The following is a 19,574-nucleotide window of genomic DNA, read 5'->3' as shown; positions in this document are numbered from 1 at the left end:
CAATCGTTCGGGCGAGGAATCTGGCAGTAGTTCCTCAGGACCGAGCGAACAATGGACGATCTGAGCAAGGTTGTTGGTGCCAGCCTGTCGGTGTCGAAAAACACCGCGACGGCTGGTTTTGTTGTTTTGCTGGTAAGTTTTCGTCCCATGTGCCGACCCCATTCCTACAGTTCATCGGAAATGTTCTCGTGTCTCATATCTAACAATATCTTGAGATTGCTGTAATTGCTTTCATTTTCAAGCGCCTCGTTCTGCATCCGTTGAGCTCCCATCCAGGCCCACTGATTGGACGTTTGACGAGCCTTTACAATACGTATCATGCTCTGAAGAAGGACCAAGCTCGCAACCTGCATCAACTGCATGAGAAATATGGCCCAATTGTTCGCTATGGGCCCAACCATGTCAGCATCAGATCTGCCGAGGGGGTGAAGATGCTCTACACCAACAGTCGTTACACTCGAAAAGCGGACAACTATCTGGCGTTTCCCAGAAATCCAGAGAAAGCCAGTCTGTTCTCTTCCATCAACAAGCAAGTACATGCAAGGAAGCGGCGGATCCTTCGACAAGGCTTCTCCGACTCGGCGCTCAAAACCGCAGGTGTCACCATCAATAAACACGTTGCGACTCTCTGTCAGTGTTTAGAGTTCCTGGACAACGATACCCAAGAAGGCTATGTGTTGTCAGGAAGAGAGCCTTCGAACTCAGAGCAGTGGAGCAAACCGAAAAACTTCTCGGAATGGATCAACCGCTTCACATTCGACGTCTCGAGTGACTTGTCATTCTCCAAATCTTTCGACATGATGCGATACGCTGGGAACAGACACATCATAAAGATTCTCCACGAGACATTATGGGCAGACAACGTCGTAAGTAGAATTGCACAAGTGTTAAAAGAACAGTGGCTGATGCATCAAACAGACTGGGTCTTCACTTACGCTTCTTCACACTCTGAGGCTCAAGTGGCTTCTCTTCTCTCATCACGTTCGGTCTACGGTAACATTCGATTCTTTCATTGAGAAGGCGGCGGATGAAAGAGTGAGCAAACTGAGTGATTCCAAGAAGGACTTCATGTTCTGGCTCACTGGTGCGGTCGATCCCGTTACGGGAGACACGTTCACCATGGAAGAGTTAGTCGAAGAGGCAATTTTATTAATTACAGCAGGTAAGCAAAATATGGCAATACGGTGCCATGGCCATGGGCTAACTCTAGTAGGGAGCGACACGTCTTCAACTGCCATCAGCTCCACGATTTACTACTTGCTACACAGCCCCGACAAGCTCGCAAGACTCCAGGCGGAAGTTCGGAGTGTGTTTTCCAGTGTTGATCAAATTGAGTTTTGCACGGAATTACAGGCCTGCACTTACCTTCGGGCCTGCATCAATGAGGGCTTGAGACTGTCTCCCCCGGCTGGCTCAGTGCTTCACCGTCAAGTGGAACCAGGTGGTGTGCAGGTTGGAGACACCTTCTACCCCGAGGGTGTCAACATCGGAGTGCCGGTCTTCTCCATTCATCACGATAAGGAATATTTCCCCGACCCTTTCTTGTTCCAACCGGAAAGGTGGATCGTTGGTGAGACACTTGCAGACGGCACCATCATCACCCCTGATTTTCTGAAGTACTCTTCCGCCGCCTTTATGGCATTCAGTGCTGGAACCCGCGGATGCATTGGAAAGCCTCTCGCATACCTCCAGATCTCAATTCTCTTTGCAACTTTGATGTTCAAGTATGACATGAGACTGTGCCAGCAATCATGGGTCAACGGGACGTGCAGCGGTCAAGGACCGGATCCGTCTAAAGAGTACGAGCTGGTGGACATGTTTATCAGTTGGAAGAATGGCCCGCTTATTGAAGTGAAGCCCAAGGCTTGAAAAGAAGGCGATTCACTTTACACTTGGTCTATTTTCTTTTAGAATGAGACTCGTCTATTCGATACTAGATTCCAGGTTCGGTTAATTGCGGTATCACAACACATTTCATCTAGCGTTAAAACATCTTCTGCAAATCTTCATGGCGTCATATTTTAATCAACTCCATTAATCCGGCAAAATCGTGGCCAGGTATTCCATCTCTCTGACTGCAGCATTCAAAGTCACTACCTATGTAGCTGCCTGCCCGTGTAACTATCGCCATCTGCTTCGCCATGATTCACAGCCACTGGCCAATCACAAGCGGTCTCTCCAATGGATATCGCCCACAGTCCTTGGCTTACTTTGCCGAGCCAATTCGCGAAGCCAATTCATCTAGCAATATTGCATATCATGTCACTGTCTTGCGCAATCTACAATGCTCTCTCGCTTAGCCAGGGCGAACGCTCATCTCACGTCATGCTGACCAAACTCATTTGTGGCCGGTGCGCCCCGGTAAGTCATGTGCTGTGCGACTGGCAGCGGACCCCTGTCGGAGAGCCGACTACCAAGGCATAGCAGTAGGAGGCTGGTCGCTCAGAGGCGCACGACGGCTCTTCTTGTTGATTTGCGCTGATGACTTGTTGTGCCAGTTGGTTTTACAGGGTACATTCAGTCTCTCAGCCGTTATGATACCACCAAAATCGGATTACAGCAAGTACCCAACCCCTGGAACAACACAGGGGCTCTCCTAAAGCTTGTGCTAGTATCGCTAATGAGCAACCAGAGTGGGATGTGTATGACAGCAAAAGGAATAATGGTCAGTTACCGCCTCAAAGCAGAACATCATGGACACATCCAGCTGATCTTTTTATTTTTAGTTGCTGGTCACGTAGAGTCTGTCTACGACGCAGCCACTGGCAAATGGACAACCCCGACGTTTGTTGAGAGCCCTTTTCTTTCAATACACGGCTTGGCTCCGGGGTTGCACTATGGTGTGTGTCCCCATGAGCTTAGATCGACATCCATAGATGCTAATTCGGTCGCAGGTCAGCAAGTCTTTGAAGGACTACAAGGTATCAAGTTATATTGACGACCGTTTGAAACAGTAATGCTAATCATTTTTACCGAAATGCAGCTCGTAGGGACCAAGCAGGCGAGATCTCTATATTTCGTCCCGATGCCAACGCTGCTAGAATGAGGAGGTCCGCTGCCTTTGTCTCCATGCCAGAGGTACCAGAAGACATTTTCCTTGAAGCCGTTCACCTAGCCGTCAGGAAGAATGCAGAGTATGTTTGCCCTCACGATGTGAAGGGATCCCTTTATATTCGTCCTTTCCAATTTGGTTCCAGCGCTCAGATTGGTCTGGATCCCCCCGAGGAGTTTCTGTTTTGCGTTTTTGTTCAGCCTCACATTGCCTTTCATGGTCACGGCGCCATCAAGGCTTTGGTGCTTGATGATTTTGACCGTGCTGCCACAAGGGGGTCAGGTGCAGTGAAAGTTGGTGGCAACTACGCTCCAGTGATGAGATGGACTTCTGAGGCAAGAAAGGAGGGTTACAACGTCCTCTTGCATTTAGACAGTCAGACTCAGACTGAAATTGATGAGTTCTCTACCTCGGGGTTCATCGGTATTGGGAGAAATGGAGGGGAGACCAGCCTGGTCATTGCCGACAGCAAAGCTGCGATTGAGAGCATTACGGCGGATTCGGCAGCCAAAGTTGCTGATAGCCTCGGCTGGAGGGTGGAAAAGAGAACCGTAAGCTTATGAGCATGACATATGACCTGTAAGTCTTTGGTCAGTATTTGCTAACTTACTCACCTTAGGTAAGGTTTGATGAGCTTTCAAACTTCACGGAGGTTCTTGCCGCGGGAACCGCGGCTGGATTAGTTTCCGTATCCTGTGTTCATCGGAAGTCTACCAATGAGACTTTCAACTTTGTTCCCGAAGGGCCTGCTTATGAGGAGTTATGGGGATCACTGAAGAGCATCCAGAATGGCACAGCAATGGATAGCTTCGGTTGGCGCCATAGTCTTCGAGAGTAGTTCTGTATTATAATACTTCCAGAATTTTCTCACGTTGAGTCTCATATCCTCAGTTGTCTGGACGTGCAGTCAAAGCTCGGAGTCTGATTACTCACATTGTGGTGTATGGTGTGAGAACCGGCGATGACAGTCTCCATCGCTCCAAAATTATTCAGACCATCACAGTCTGGATATCTCTCGTGAATTTGTGGGGGCTTGAATATATAATCTTGTGCAGTTCTACAAATTTGCTACCTCTGGGGCACCTCAATGCAGACCGACAGCCTCGGCCCGCCGGAACTGCACAAAGGGTCCATCCTTCATACTAGTGAAAGCCCAGAAGATCTGATACTCGTCCTTCAAATCTCCCTTGCCTTCCCCGACTCTGCCCATCCCTGTCTCGTCTCGGCGGAAGTCAAACTCGCTGATGACTGCAGCCATCGCCAGCGAGATCTCAATCATGGCAAGCCCCTTCCCAACACAGTTTCTTGGTCCAACAGAGAACGTACCATACGCGGACTTCGCCTTTGAGACAGCTTCCTCCCCAACAATCTCTGGGATCCATCTCTCGGGCCAGAACTTGAAAGGTTGAGGATAATACTCTTTGTGATGGTTGATAGAGTAGATACCAGTCCCAATGTCGTACCCGGCTGGGACGTAAAGGTCACCGACTTGAAGACCGCCATCCTGCACTTCACGCCACATTGCCCCGGCTGCTGGAGGTGACAAACGGGCAGCTTCGGTTATACAAGCTCTCAAATACGTGCAAGCCGACAGCTTGGGTCCTTGAGAAACTTCCTTTGCTGAGCGGAAAGTGCTCCGGACCTCCTTGACGACCTTCTCATATGCCTCGGGATATCTAGACAGGTAGAAGAAAAGAGCGGCCATTGCGGTTGAGGAGGTGTCAGATCCTAGAAAATGCTGTCAGTGACACTGGCTATCATGCGTCGTTGTTCATAGCAGTTCTTACCAGCAATAATTAGCAAGTTGCTTTCAGCCCATAACTGCAACTGGGAGAGCGACTCTCCCGTTTCAGGGTCCTTGGCAGCTAGAAGCTTTGAAAATAGGTCATTCGTGATAGCGTCAGAAGACTCTTTTCGCTTTTCCATGATCTCTTTGCTTTTCATAGAAAATCGAAGTGCCTTCTTGCGTGCGTGTGGAAACAAAATCTTATGCAACTTCATGTCCTCCATCTCGGGCAATTGCATCAGAAAACTCACTCGGCGCATTTGACCCAGGATAGCATCCGCAACCCAGTGGTTTTCGGGGCTCTGTAAAAGATGATACGACTTCCCGAAAACCAGCTGCGACGTCACGTCAAACGTGAAATAGTCACCTGGGCGAAATTAGTGCAAGTCGATTATCCCCAGTAGCTAAATGTCAACTCACACCAATGGGCCATGTTCTTGGCGCATGTCCATCCGTCAGTAGTCGCGTCAGTGTCAGGGACGAAGCGGTCCTTGCTTGATCCCAGACTTGACGAAAACAAGCGAGCGAGATCTGTCAGTTCTTTGTCGAATGTTCGAATGTACGAATCCGAGAGTCCTTGATTGAGAATTCTTCGAAGCTTGCCATGTTTGGTCTTGTCGACAACACTCTGGGTTGCTTCCACACCCTTAACCAACGAAATGCGATGGTACGACTTGGCCTTTCGGACATTTTTGCCGTGTCCATAAATACCTACAATTCTGTCAGACACAATTTATTCGATGAGACTCTCCGGTGACAACTGTTCACCTTTCAATCCTGCCTCATTGTTGATCAATAGTCTGTTGGGACCATAGCGGACAACGTCCCCTGTTATGGCGTGTTAGCAACATGGTATCTTATTTGGTTTGCAGCCCAGTATGTTGGACTTACCATACTTCTCATGACAACGCCAGATGTCAACGTGAAGATCACCAATATAGGTGTGGTATACAGAATACCAACTGGTCAATTTCGCCAAGAGGGGCCCAGGATGCTTGGCGTAGGGATGGAAGTAGAGGCGATAAACACAGAGAGCCACCTGGGTGTGATCTATTAGCGCTCAACATCCAGCTTCAACCTTGAAATTGCGCACTTACAACCGCCAGGAAACCCGCCCCGGCAGCCAGGGTGAAGATTTGGCCCAGCAATGCCAGGTATGAGTTTATCACGCTCGTCATGGTTTCCGCCGTATTTGGAAGACCCTGAACGAGGATGCGAGCAGTAACACATGCGTTTTCAGTGCCAACAGCGCATTTGCTTCCCCGCGGGGTGTTTGTTAGCGCTCCGACAGGGATCCTCCCACCTAGAGCCACCCAGCTGCACAGGGCAGCCCGCGTAGAGAACTGCTCTTTCTGAACGTGACGTGAGCCTGACTCACATACGGAGATCGCTTGCTTGGCCGAAATCAGGGCTGCAGGCTGGTGGCTCACCCGCTGTAAACGATGGACCGCCCTGTAAGTGGTTTGCTGGTCGCTGTGCCTTAGGAGACAATTCACCATTCTGCGGAACCCGCGGTGATACAGCGTCTCCGAAGACCAGAGATTCGGCGGAATGCTTCCATTATCGTTCTGATTCACAAACTGTCGCAAGAATGAGTTATCTAAGTTTGGCTGCATTTGCAGCAGTTACCTTCGTAAGTTTATCTCTGCAGATTTACTGGCCGTTTGATGGGGTTTGTGGCTGATATTTCCCGTAGGTTGTAGCTTTCCTCGTCAAGCAACTTGTCTGGCACCCATTGGCGGCGTACCCAGGTCCGCTGCTGGGAAGATGCACCAATCTTTATGCCGCGTATCACGCATGGAGGGGAACGCTTCATATTGACATGTACAGATGTCATCAAAAATACGGTAAGTCACGTCGACCATCGTAACTGTTAAGTACGTCCCGCTAACAAGAACTCGAAGGCCCCGTTGTCCGCTATTCGCCGTCTCGCCTACTTATCAACAGCAGCACGGCTGCCCGGGGTATGTACCGTTTCCATCCCTCTTCTCATACTGTATTTAACCTGAGCTTGGGTACAGAAATCAGCTCCCATGGTGCAAATGTCATCAAGTCAAAGGCCTACCAGGCACTCGTTCACAGTGCCCCAAATACCTTGACAATTCGCAACAGAGAAGATCATGCACGCAGACGTCGTATCCTGAGTCTTGCCTTCTCTGATGCACAATTGCGCGCCTACGAAGCTATCCTCCTCCGTCACATAGAGACACTTTGTCTCAACTTGTCTGACAATGCAAAGTCTCAGGCATCGAGCTCTGGGTCTGAGGCACTGGACATGTCTCACCAGTGTAAGTTTCCACGACTGCCTCTTGAGATTGCCTGAATCTAACTTATGAAGGTGACTACTTCACCTTCGATATCATGTCAGAGGTCATCTTTGGCATGAAATACAATGCCCTCAGAGAACCAAAGTACCGCTTTGTTATGTCAGCCTTGGAGGCATCCAATGTCCGTATCAGTGCCTTGGTCCAAGCTTCGAGTCTTGCGCTCGGAAGGGTCGACAAATATCTGTTCGCCGAGTCAATCAAGTCCAGGAACAAGTTTCTCGGGTTCCTTGGTTCTCTCCTGAAAAGCAGAGCAAAGGCTTCCTTCTCTGACAATGGCAATGTCTTCTCATATCTTGAAACAGCCAAGGACCCGGACGGCGAGTCAACACTCAGCAAGTCTGAGATACGAGCAGAATCAGCTACACTAGTGGTTGCCGGTACGTTCATTCCCTGTCAAACGCCTTTTGGGCCTCACGTTGACAGTGGTTCAGGATCGGACACGTCTTCGACGACACTGGCAGCTACCTTGTTCTACCTCAGTGGAAATGCCAGGGCATATGCCAGGCTGTGTCATGAGATCAGATCGACCTTTGACAGTGTGGAGGACATTCGCATCGGGGCCAAGCTTAGCTCATGCAATTATCTAAGAGCATGTATTGATGAGGCGCTGAGAATGTCGCCACCTGTAGGAGGTGCGCTTTGGAGAGAGGTCCGGCCAGGAGGTATGACTATAGGATCTCTTTCCCTTCCAGGAGGAATCGATGTTGGTACTGGGATCTACAGTCTGCATCACCACGACGACTACTTCGATTCTCCATTCGAGTACAAGCCTGAAAGATGGGTTGTAGGCGAGGGCGGATCGACCAAAGAGTCGGAGTTGGCACGCACAGCATTCTATCCCTTCTCGAGTGGACCTCGCAGCTGCGTCGGCAAGGGATTTGCGTATCATGAGATCACGTTGACTTTGGCGCATATCCTTTACAGGTTCGACTTCACCAGGTCTACAAAAGATCAGAAGTCGTTTGGTGGGTCGACTGGCAACGTGAATGAGTTCCAGATGTGGGATCATGTTACATCCGCCAAGGTTGGACCGTGGCTTCGGTTCCAGTCTAGGTAGTTCTCTAAGTGCTTGACATCAACATCTGGCCTGTTGTAGCGCAAATCACCTTTTCTCTATCGTTGGCCGCAGATGTCTATTACTTGTGATCAGAAGGCCGAGTTCGAGTTCTTGGTGAGTTGCATTCTGAGGGCGTGCCTGGTCGCATTGACCAGCCGCTGTGGCTGGGGGCTCTAGTTACTGCGATTGCCCCTGTAAAATCTCACGTCAGCTCTCACATCATTCCCTGTGGAGCCCCATTCGCATCAAGAACACCGCGTTCATTCACTCGGTAATTGCGAAATATTCCGTTTGATTGGGTGTTCATGCAGGTAAACGGATGAAATAGGTTCTTTCAGCACAGATTTGGGTTCAAGGCTTCCCACAAGCTGCAGGTAGTGAAGCTCAACCAGCTGTAAGGTACTCTCAGCGACGTTGTGTGGCCGCTGCATGTGCTGCAGTTATGGAGCTTACTTCCGCGTACATCACGCTACTCGCGTTGATTCCTCTCGTCTCTGGCCAATGCAAATGTGTAAGAAGTTTACTTAACATGCCATTTTATGTACAGCTATCCATGCTAATCCGACCGCAACGCAGACCCCTAATGATATCTGCTGGCCATCTGATAAAGAGTGGGGCCGATTCAATAGCTCCATCGCCGGAAACCTCATCCAGACGGCCCCACCTGCGGCGCCGTGTTATGCCGGACCCAATCGGGATGCCGCCGCTTGTGAAGCGGTCACCCAGGGCTGGAGCACGGCGACTTTCCAAGCATCTCAGCCCATCGGCTATGACTATCCTCTCAACTCCTCTTGTCCACTAGCTCAGTTCACTGCCAATGCCCCCTCGGCCAACTGCACAATCGGAAACTCCCCAGTATTTGCTGTCAATGTCACCGACGAGGAGCATATCTCGAAGGCGGTCGAGTTCGCCAAGAAGAATAACATTCGTGTCGTCATCAAGTCTACGGGCCATGACTTCCTCCAAAGGTCAGCTAGGTCGAATGAAGTCCAACCCGGCCAAGCTAACAACAAACCAAAGGTCGACCGGCTACGGTAGCCTTTCCATTTGGTTGCAAAACTATCGAAAAGGTTTCAATTTCCATGACGACTTCCAGGTCGTAAACGATTGTCCCAAGACGGACTGGAAAGGGAGCGCATTGACAATCACTGGAGCCTACTCGTGGTCCGATATCTACCCCACTGCGTTCGAGAAGAATCTCATCGTCGTCGGTGGAAACAACAGGGTATGTTCGCCATTGGTATCTTGTTGTACTTGCAGTATTATTGACTGACAACGATCAAGGGACCTTGTGCCACTGGCGGTTGGACACAAGGAGGCGGGCACAGCCCGGTGACTCGCTTCTATGGGCTCGGTGCCGACCAGGTCCTGTCCGCAAGGGTCGTCTTGGCATCTGGAGAGATAGTGACTGCAAGCCCTTGCAATAACTCTGATCTGTTCTACGCCATCCGTGGAGGAGGAGGTGGTACCTACGGGGTCGTGACACAGATGACAGTCAAGACCTACCCTACCAAGAACATTGATGCCATCGACGTTGTTATCGGCACCGCGTCAACAAGCGCAAATGCCTCGGCCAAGTTCATCGATGCGATGACAGATATTTATTCTTCCTATCCTTATCTGTCAGAGGTTGGCTTCGCCGGCTACGGCGCCTGGGCTATGAATAGCCCAGTGCCCATCGGCGGCAACTTTTCTACTTTCTACACTCAGACCTTCACTACGCTGGGCAACGACGCAGCAGAGGCGACCCGGTTGTTCAAGCCCATCGCAGAGAAGATTACCCCTCTGAAAGACGCCGGCTTCACTGTTTCCATTACGCAGAAGGCGTACACAGACTATGGTGCTTACTACGCCAACAAGTCAGGAACAGATGCAACTGTGGGCGGCGTCTCAGCCCTGGCCTCTCGCTTGTTGGGAAAATCAGCGTTGGAGGGCAATCGAGATCAACTTCGCAAAGCTATGGATATAATGGCTGGAAAGGATGGCAAGGCCGTGTTCCATACCATCGTTCACCATGGTCTTCAGACGGCGCAAGAAACGCGAGACAAGTCATCCGCGGTTCAGCCTGGATGGTACGATGCTGTCATTCTCGACATCTTTGAGAGACCGATTCTCAGTGGCGAGCTTTCTGTGTCATCGAATATCGATCTCTTCGACGACGTCCGTCAGAACGTACTCCCAGTCTATCGGGAACTTTCGCCAAGCACTGGAACTTACATGAACGAAGCGGATTGGGGCGACACGAATTTTCAGGAGGACTTTTACTCCTCAAATTGGAAGCAACTGATTGAGATCAAAACCAAGTATGATCCATCTGGGGTCTTTTACTGCCAGACTTGTGTCGGTAGTGATGAATGGAATCAAGAAGCGAGCGGCGCATTGTGTCGCCGATGCAGCTCTCGAGAAGGCCGCTGTAACGGTCGCAATGGTGGAGCCGAAGGCATGTGCGCTTGCTGGTAACGCAAGGGTGCAACAGAACCAACCAGATCACGCGTAAAATTCATATGTACAATAGTTTTAACTTATTACCTATTTTAGTAGTGTAGCACCTGTCTCTAGACAGCTCAATTCTGTACCCAAGTATATTTGCAAGGTACTGAACAAAAGATAGCTGGCAGCCGGTTTCCTCGAAGACCGTGATTCCAACATCTTCCATCGCGGTGATGATCCACTTCACTGTGCCCCCGCAGAAGCGGCCGACCGGTTCAAGTCCGAGCCTGCGCCCTCAACATCCACTTTGCTGCATCTAACCCCTGAAGAAAATATGGTCTGTTTGCCCGTAGCCTCGTGGCTGGCAAAGTCACCGCACCATACCGTAGGTACTCAGTTAAAGGAGAATCCGCATCCCCCTGCTCGCCAGGTTTAAATCAGGCCCCGATTAGTCGGCTCAGTACTAAATCACCGAGCGGGTTAAAGAGAAACCAAAGCAAAACGTCTGATTAGTCTGACAGGGGAGATGGGGATTCTCCTTTAACTGAGTACCTACGGTATTGGACACCGTTTTCAGCATCTGAATCCTTCATTGGTTGCCGGTAGAGGACCTGTGATACGATCGTCATTACTTCATGTCTGCAAGGGACTTCGGTTAGCCAATGTTGCCCACGAGCGGGGTTGTTGCAAGGTCTACTCCGACACGATGCAACCTCACGCGGCATCTTTCGTCACTGCATTGCACAACCTATCGAGACAGAGGCGTTGGTGAAGGTCCACCAGATGAATCCTTTGGCGTACCCACTGCCCCTGGTCATCATGTGCTATCTGCTCGGGCGAGCGCCAACGCTTGGTATTTGAGAAATAAACTCGAAAGAAATTTGGCCAAAGAAACGTTTCTGATTACACACCTACTGCCGCATCGTTCATGATGGCAATTTTGAGTGTTGCGAATTTTCTCCTGCTCGTCGTGGCGTACATCGCCTGGAACGTGGTCTATCAGATCGTCTACTACAGATTCTTCCACCCCTTAGCCAAATTTCCCGGGCCCTTTTGGGGCTCGGTCACCAGACTATGGATCACATATCACAACGTCAAGCAAGATGAGTGCCAGACTCTTCAAGCGCTTCACAAAAAACATGGTGAGTTTTGTTGACGGTGTTTTCCGACGCCATAATTGACTAGGTGCCCAAGGTCCTATCATGCGTATAACGCCGACGATGCTGTTGGTGACTGACGCGACAAAACTCCCTGAAATATACCACCGCAATGCCAATAAGTCTCAGCATTACATCACTGGCTCGTTCGGCAAGACAGAATCTCTGTTCAACATGCAAGATCATATAGTTCATGCTCGCTACCGCAAGATTGCAGCCGCACCCTACGCCTTCTCTAACATCAAGAAGATGGAACCGCTCCTGGACCAGCATATCGATCGTTGGATAGCAAAACTTGACAACAACTTTGCCTCTGTCGGGAAACGCTTAGATTTTGCACCGTGGGCAGTCTACCTGGTATACGACATCGTCTCAGATGTTGGGTTTGGCCAAGCTTTCGGCTTCATCGACCAAGAAAAGGACGTTGAAGGACTCATTCAAGGTTTCCATGACGGACTCGTGCCATTTGGAATCATGGCCCGCTGTTGGCCATTTACGAATTGGGTGAAAAGCACCTTCCTAGGGAAGTACTTGGTGGCGACACCCGAGCAAGATTCTGGGATTGGCACATTGATGCGATTTCGAGACCGTCTGATTGCTAAGAGGTTTGAGGATATTGAGAAGGGGGCCACAAACGGCCGGATTGATCTACTTCAAACGTAAGCCTCAGGATGAAAACGGTCATACCAGAATTCGATACTAAACTGTGTCAAGGTTCATTGAGGCTCGAGACGAAAAGGGAGAGCCACTCGACCTAGAGTATATCAAGGCAGAAATTCTGCTGGTTCTTCTTGCCGGCGCAGATACTACTGGAACGGCATTCCAGGCCTTCATGATGCACGTATTGACACATCCGGAGGTCTACGAGCGTCTCATGGAAGAGATTGACACGCAGACACGGGCAGGCAATCTTTCAGATATACCTCAGTATGCCGAAGTTCAAGCTCACTGCCCATACTACACAGCCTGTGTTCGGGAGACACTACGTCTGAATCCATCGGCACCCAACATTTTCCCTCGAATCGCAGGAGCAGGGGTGCAGCTGTTTGGACAGCATGTTCCCGAAGGTACCGAACTAACCTGCAATCCATGGCTCGTGCATCGTGATGAAGCGGTGTTTGGGCCTGATGCAGAAGTCTTCCGACCCGAACGATGGCTGGAAAGCGAAGAGAAGACGAAAGAAATGCTGAAGTACAACATGGGGTTTGGTTACGGTGCGAGGGTATGCCTTGGGCGCGACCTGGCCATGATGGAACTTTCGAAGGCCCCTCTGCAGCTGTTCCGAAGGTTCAAGCCAGAGGCCGTTAACAGAACTGATCCCGGACGATACGTTGTCAAGGGTGGCGTCAGTTTTTACGAGGATATGTGGATCAACATCGAGCGACGGCCAAAGACTCTACAAATATGATGCTGGGAGGGCTTCGCCATTCTCGTTGTAGCTACCGTCAAACGAGCCACGAAGGTCCTAGTCTACTTGTATGATACCAATCTCGAAATCCAATAGCTCAATTCGAGCTCAGTCTGAGCTTAGTTCAACTCAGTTTGGATGTATTCAAACTCCTATATTCTAGTCAGTTTACCACCTGCATGGACTTGAGGCGCTTGCAACATACCGCAGAGTTCAATGTAGGTAGTTTAGTACCAGTGTTGTAGATCGCAAAATGGCTGCCGACAAAATTCTGCCAACCCTCGACGTAAGACTGTAGCCATCGATTCTCGACACTGGCGAGCCACTGGGGGTCACTACTGCCAGTTGAATATCCTAGACGGTAGCCAGAATCCTTCGCCTCAATGAAGAGTTTGACAGGCGCGCCTGCAGCAACTTCTTCATCCTCGACATAGGTTGTGTTCAGTGTTGCATCGATACCCGTTCTTGTGTGAACCACAATTGCCCGCTTGCTGGTCGCATTCGAGTAGGTCAAAGCGATTTCGTTGTGGTAGTGAATGCTGAGATAAATGCTTGCCCCCGCTTCTTGTCTCCAGTTCTCGGGACTAAACGCGCTTATCTCTGTGCTGAAGGTAGTGTTCAGGTCAACCTGTTTGCGAAGCAAGGCTGCGGGAGTCTCTCTGTCATTCAATGTGTAGACATTCCCTCTGATACGAAGCTTCCCAGGGCTAGACTCAAAGTCTTTGAAGTCCTTGTAAGGCGTTCTCAAGTAGTAGTAAGACTTATCAACAAGCCCGCCATCGAATTCGTCTCGCCAGACTTGAGGCCTGTCTAGGTCATACAGGACATCGGCTTCGTATTCAGTGATGGGGTTGCCGTTGTTGAAAATAGGCCATCCCTCATCGTCCCAGGTGACCGGACAGAGAAAAGTCTCTCTGCCCAGCTGGGGGAGACCACTACTGTTCCGTGGGTTCTGTGGGCGGGTTGCGAGAAACACCGCCCACCAGTTGCCTTCGGTGTCGTTGACGATGTCAGCATGGCCTGTTGCAAGTACTGGTCGGGACATGTCTTCGCCATTCCAGAGCACAGGGTTATGTGGGTTTCCATCCCATGGCCCTTCAAGACTGTTTGAGCGATACACGTTTGCTTTATGGCTGGCTTCAGTTCCCGAATCGGCCGTGATCATGTAATAGGTTCCGTTGAGTTTGTAAAGGTGGCTTCCTTCCGTCTGATGAGGTCAGTCTCAGAATATTATCAATGTCGGGAGTTAATTTATCTCGTATACGCACCAAGGGGTATCCAAGCTCGGGAGGCACTGTGGTGGTATGGAGCAGTCGAGAGTTGCTTAAAGAGTCGCCAGTCGTGATGTCGATTTCAGTGATCCAGTTCCCGAAATTCCCATTCTCGACGAACTCAGAGAACGTGGATGTAAAGTATACTTTGCCATCGTCGTCAAAGAAGAGATCGCCATCGAATCCCCACTGGTCAACGTAAGTAGGGTCACTCCAACTGTTTTCGTCAAAAATGTCGCTCGTGGTAACGTAGAATGAGCGATGTACTCTAGTCACCTGAAATCGCATCAATAAAGTCGAATTTCTTCGCCATGTTGGAGGTACTCACATTGTCAGGAGGGTTAATGATGTCAAATGCCGTGTCCACGAGATAAAAGACGCCGTCATGGTGTCGAAGGGTGGGCGCAAAAATACCTCCACTGGGAGCAGTCCCACGGAGATTCAATTGAGACGGGCGATTGAGCGCATGCCCGATATTGTCCCATTTGACCCTGGGTTTGTTTAGAATGGTTCTGGAGAGGCTGGGGGACTGCTACATGGGAATCCAGCTTTGGACTCACAGGTCTGTCGAGTGATAAATGGGGACACCCGGGAAGAACTCGAAAGTACTAGTTGCAAGAAAGAAGTCGCTTCCGACTCTGATAATTGAAGGATCCGGGTTGAAACCTGGGATGATCGGGTTGATCAGACCACTCGCGAGTTCTTAAGAAAAAATCAGCATCAACATGCGCAATTGGTTTCAAGTGGATCACCTGTGAGTTGAAGTAGGCCTAAAGCCAGGAAAGAAGGCGGTTTGAACATGGTATCCTTTGAAGCCGTATGGATTGCCGTCCAAACTCACAAACTACATGTATGTAACACACGATAACAGCCAACATATTGTTTCTATTTTATACCACTCAATAAGGTGCTTCTAGAGAATGACGTTGCTGATGTGACCCCTCACGGCTAAATGCAAGCCTCAATTTACCCCGGATTTCCGGTTGCATCCTAAGCTACAAGAGGACGAAATCTGGGCAAGTGGCCCCATTCGGTCTTCGCGATGATGCTTAGCCGAGGAACCGGCTTGCTATTACCGCAGGGGTTTAAGTGGTGTCGCTAAATCAAAGTTCACCATGCAACTGCCCACTCACGATGCGCACGAGACAAGACCCGTCAATTCTCAACAACGGTCAGTTTACAGTTGAATCTTTGACCGAGCAATCCATTACTTGGATAAATTGAAGCCTCAGTCCCGAAGAGCTCATCGTCGTTCTGGCCTCAGTACCAGGAAGGTTTCCCAAACGACATAGTTCAACTCCGTTTTCTCAGTCAATGAATATGCGGACGCTGAGACCGATCACAACACAAGTTCAAAGAGAGTTCTATTCACGTTCACGGGCACCATGTCGTGTAGTCCGGAACTCCTAGGTTATGGTGGCATTCTCAGGCATCGAAATTCGCAATCCCAGGTTGAGCTGCACCAAAGTATTCAGTCACGACGTACAATTCATTTTCTAAGTGACAGGGAAGCCTTGAATCCACCCAAGCTCAAACCATTAAATGTATAACAGCTACCGAAACAACCAAACACATGGAGAATTCTAGCATATGTGAACCAATGCTCCTATCAGATCCGTCATTCCCGGACCCGTTTCCGCTTTTATCATCACTACCGCTGCCGCTTTCGCCGCCGCTTCCGCTTCCGCTACCCTTTCCGTTGCCATTCTCGCTGTTGGACTTTGCTCCCTTTGCAGGAGCAGCCCTAAGACAGCTCAATTTCGCGAAACCAGGCTCAACGTCCAGACTGTCTGGTGTATCATTCTGGAAACGCCCAAACACTGTAACAATCGGCTGGTACCCTTCTGTCACAGTCTTCCACATCTCTTGCATTTCTTCGGCGGTTGTGTTCTCGTTGATGGCGTAGCCGCTCTGCCAAGTGGTCGAACCGTTCAAATATTGGAGAGGGATGCCCCAGGCTAAGGAAAAGGTTAACTTCCAATTCACACTCGAATAAGTAACAAGAAAGCTGCGTACTTGGGAGTAACGGATCATTATCCACCAACTTAGTGCTCGAACACTCCTCTGGAACATCCAGATCGGAGCATGTATGCCGAGAACCGTAAATACCTTTAGGTTCTGAGTTGATCCAGTATGCTGTACTTGCCTGTTTCTCTACAGCTTGAATACAAGCATCGGGTAGCCACTGCTTGCAGGAACCATCTTCCGGTGCTTCAAATTTGTCTGGATTCATAGCGAGAGACTCGTTCCCATACGGCGGGGAGAACCAGCGCCATGCGCAAAATACCCAATCGGAATTTGCGTTCACGACAGGTTGGCCATGGTCGCTCTCGTTGGCGCTAGCCACATAGAGTGACTCGGGGGCAATGATCTTGATGTCATCACCGATAGTCGCACGACCACCCAACAGGCTGCCAGCCTCACCTCGCTGCTCGTGGTCCAAGTCAACGGCTGCCATAGCAATCTTCCAGCCGTCCATCGGGCTACCCGGCCATGGCTTTGAGACGTCGTAGCCACGCATGGCGTAGGTACCGCTCGAGTTGCTGTTTGCCACGGCATCTATCCAGATTTTGTCGTCCGCGCCAATGAATTGGGCCCCGCATGGCTCAGCGTAGCCGCCAAAACCCCAAATGCATAATGCATGCGCACCTAAGTCTATGATGGCGCATAGAACCGCGATGAAAAGCCAGCGTGATATCATCTCGCTGTCGTGGGCGTTTTGGGCTAGTCGTTCTGCGTTCGTTGGGGAGAAGAGAAATGGCCACCATAGTATGCAATGGGGCGGCTTTTGAGGCAGCTGCTTGCGCCAGAATTTCTCTGGTCTAGACCCCGGGCAGTTTTCTCGAGGCCAATTTCAGTGCAAAAGTACCATCGCAACAACCGCTAATCTTGGCGGAGTCATGTCCACTTGCAGTTAGGGCTGCGGCACAGCAGATACGAAGAGGGTCAGCGTCACATCTTCCAGGTCTAAAAAGGCTTAATCACGAGTTTAATACGCGAGCTAAGATTACCGCCCCTGATTTCAGTGGGTTGGAGGTCCGGTAAGACTCGCCAACATGCACTTGGGGTTGAACGGCAACGTATGAGTAACAATCTTCGCCCAGATAATCACGAGTGCCCGGCACACGAGGAAATAGAAAAGCATAAACTCATCATGATAAGAGACATGAAATAAAGGTTTTTGTGGTATATCACAATCTACGAGGCCTCGATGATACTGGACGCTCAGCGAAAGTAATGGCTGTGGACGCCGGACGCCGAGTAGCACGTGTGGGGCCGAAGTGATTGACCGGGCGCTGGCCGGAATCTTCGGCGCCATTCGGGGGTGGAAACATTCAAAATGCTAAGAGCATCGAACTAGTGTGTGAGTGAGATTAGGTCTTTGACATAGACTACCACGTCCGTGTATCATATTGAACAACATCGTTTGTGCTGAGGTAGGTATGACAGTCTGATGTGTCCTGGCGTTGGAAAAGCTTATTCTGTTGTCTCATTTGAAGAAATGTTTGTTGACGGGTGTGAACGGCTCCTTGCCAAGAATCACCTGCATCACATTCCTCATCGCAAGTTCCTCGAATCCAATCCTCGTCTCAACGGCGCCTCCCGCAGTGTGGCACGTCAAGCTGACGTCCCTCATAGCAAGCAACCGCCGATTCACATGCGGCTCGTTGTTGTGCACATCAAGGCCGGCAGCAACGAGATGGCCTGACTCCAGTGCATCCGCTAATGCCTCCTCGTCTACCAGGTTTCCACGCCCCACGTTTACCAGGCGTGACTGCGGCTTCATCTGAGCTATCCGCGCCGCATCCATGAGAGCTTTGCCACCTTCAGCACCCCCAGGAGCCGAAATTACGACGCAGTCGGAGACAGCCAACATTGATTTGAGGTCAGGGTATCGCCTTGCACCGACAGCAGCTTCTCGGTCCGCGGGCTTCGGGATCGGATCAACATATGCGACCTTCATATCAAAGGCTGCGTGCGCCTTTTGCGCTATGCGGTATCCAATATTGCCAAGCCCTACGATGCCGAGAGTGTGGCCTTTTGGGTTCCGTGCTGTCTCGCTATTATTTCTGTGTGCGTCCAGAAATTGTTCGGGGTTGCCGCTCCGTCCAGCCGTCGCAGTCCACTGCATATTTCGGAACACTGAGATGATGTGGTAAAGCGCCATGTCGGCGACAGCTTCGGACGATGCCGTTGCTCCATTGCAGTAAAGAATGCCTGTAGCTGGTAAGAGACATCTGACAGGTCGAGAAGGCCTACACCACTTACCAGCTTCTGCGAGCAGATCTACATCTGCCCAGTCGAATCCAGCCCCAGCTGATGCGAAGACTTTTGCCGAAGCAGGCAACAATGGAATCAGTTCTTTATCCCACCGACCCATCTCGCCGCCCGAGTTCCAAAAGGGCCTCATGATGGCCGTGAAGTCGCCCCATTTCTTCTCTCGGAGTGCCTGCAGAAAAGGCTCTCGCTGTCTCTCTTCAACTGGAGGTCTGATAACAGTCGCTATTTGCCTCAACTCCTTGTAGATGTCGGGATTGTACTCGATGGGGTCTCCGAGATGAAGGACGATGGGTCTCGTAGCGCTGGGCATCGTGGAGAAGGCTGTATTAAGCACAACAACTGGGTCAAACAAGATTGTGAATGGTGATTATGATTTACTCAAGTAGCCATACTTCATTCCAAGCTTGGGATATACACCGTTATAATAGATGCCAACGTCACAATCCGAACAAGGCAGCGGAGGGGAAATGTTGGTTGACCGATGGTCGGCGTTGGCGACATCGGAGACTTGTCCGAGGAAGCACGTCACCTTGGCCTGCATCAATTCTGTCTCGAACTTGGAATGGTTGATTGGTTTGTACAAGGCACGTCTCACCCGCGATTCCAAGCGGGGTCTCGGCCGACTCTGGCCTATTGAGAATCAAGCCGACGGCCGGTACTTTTGTTGAGATTTGTTCGAAGCATCAGTGAGACCATCTTCATCCCGATCGGCTGCGCCATCCCAATTTTGTTATCGATCATCATCTGAGGAACGAGTTCACAGCGTTGGTTCCCTACCCCGCGACTCCGGACTGACCTTCGCGGT

The 19,574-nt window shown here is 50.4% G+C and overlaps 7 protein-coding genes across 7 annotated transcripts; 3 read left to right on the top strand and 4 right to left on the bottom strand.

The window, feature by feature from the left end:
• Positions 1-51: 51 nt before the first annotated feature.
• GCG54_00005841 (putative branched-chain-amino-acid aminotransferase TOXF) lies at positions 52-3,890 on the top strand (the record flags this gene model as incomplete). The annotated part of the gene is made up of 7 exons (XM_045405857.1): positions 52-132; positions 216-866; positions 919-1,162; positions 1,214-1,825; positions 2,727-2,921; positions 2,984-3,603; positions 3,672-3,890. 7 exons carry the CDS (start codon positions 52-54, stop codon positions 3,888-3,890), a joined length of 2,622 nt encoding a protein of 873 aa, XP_045264255.1.
• Positions 3,891-4,136: 246 nt separating this feature from the next.
• Positions 4,137-6,016, bottom strand: GCG54_00005840 (Cytochrome P450 monooxygenase apf7; the record flags this gene model as incomplete). The annotated part of the gene is made up of 6 exons (XM_045405856.1): positions 4,137-4,780; positions 4,840-5,205; positions 5,259-5,549; positions 5,607-5,666; positions 5,730-5,877; positions 5,936-6,016. The coding sequence occupies 6 exons, from the start codon at positions 6,014-6,016 to the stop codon at positions 4,137-4,139; spliced, it is 1,590 nt and encodes a 529-aa protein (XP_045264254.1).
• Positions 6,017-6,429: 413 nt separating this feature from the next.
• On the top strand, positions 6,430-10,719 carry GCG54_00005839 (FAD-linked oxidoreductase apf9; the record flags this gene model as incomplete). The annotated part of the gene is made up of 12 exons (XM_045405855.1): positions 6,430-6,471; positions 6,535-6,685; positions 6,743-6,802; positions 6,860-7,126; positions 7,177-7,542; positions 7,597-7,797; positions 7,858-8,189; positions 8,316-8,336; positions 8,799-9,190; positions 9,243-9,447; positions 9,507-10,566; positions 10,619-10,719. The coding sequence occupies 12 exons, from the start codon at positions 6,430-6,432 to the stop codon at positions 10,717-10,719; spliced, it is 3,198 nt and encodes a 1,065-aa protein (XP_045264253.1).
• Positions 10,720-11,583: 864 nt separating this feature from the next.
• On the top strand, positions 11,584-13,217 carry GCG54_00005838 (Cytochrome P450 monooxygenase gsfF; the record flags this gene model as incomplete). The annotated part of the gene is made up of 3 exons (XM_045405854.1): positions 11,584-11,794; positions 11,838-12,468; positions 12,524-13,217. 3 exons carry the CDS (start codon positions 11,584-11,586, stop codon positions 13,215-13,217), a joined length of 1,536 nt encoding a protein of 511 aa, XP_045264252.1.
• Positions 13,218-13,336: 119 nt separating this feature from the next.
• Positions 13,337-15,188, bottom strand: GCG54_00005837 (Non-reducing end alpha-L-arabinofuranosidase BoGH43A; the record flags this gene model as incomplete). The annotated part of the gene is made up of 5 exons (XM_045405853.1): positions 13,337-13,369; positions 13,423-14,424; positions 14,486-14,764; positions 14,817-14,979; positions 15,049-15,188. Coding segments are annotated over 5 exons (1,617 nt in total), but the record flags the coding sequence as incomplete, so codon positions are not given.
• Positions 15,189-16,018: 830 nt separating this feature from the next.
• On the bottom strand, positions 16,019-17,189 carry GCG54_00005836 (uncharacterized protein; the record flags this gene model as incomplete). Its single annotated transcript, XM_045405852.1, has 2 exons — positions 16,019-16,446; positions 16,505-17,189. 2 exons carry the CDS (start codon positions 17,187-17,189, stop codon positions 16,019-16,021), a joined length of 1,113 nt encoding a protein of 370 aa, XP_045264250.1.
• A 789-nt stretch (positions 17,190-17,978) lies between these two features.
• GCG54_00005835 (Glyoxylate reductase 1) lies at positions 17,979-19,079 on the bottom strand (the record flags this gene model as incomplete). The annotated part of the gene is made up of 2 exons (XM_045405851.1): positions 17,979-18,706; positions 18,758-19,079. The coding sequence occupies 2 exons, from the start codon at positions 19,077-19,079 to the stop codon at positions 17,979-17,981; spliced, it is 1,050 nt and encodes a 349-aa protein (XP_045264249.1).
• Positions 19,080-19,574: the final 495 nt, after the last annotated feature.

Source organism: Colletotrichum gloeosporioides, assembly GCF_011800055.1.
Source record: "Colletotrichum gloeosporioides strain Lc1 chromosome Unknown consensus_47, whole genome shotgun sequence".
Classification (NCBI taxonomy): Eukaryota; Fungi; Ascomycota; class Sordariomycetes; order Glomerellales; family Glomerellaceae; genus Colletotrichum; species Colletotrichum gloeosporioides.
The sequence above is the reverse complement of the archived record's forward strand: the minus strand, read 5'-3'. Positions and strand labels throughout refer to the sequence as shown.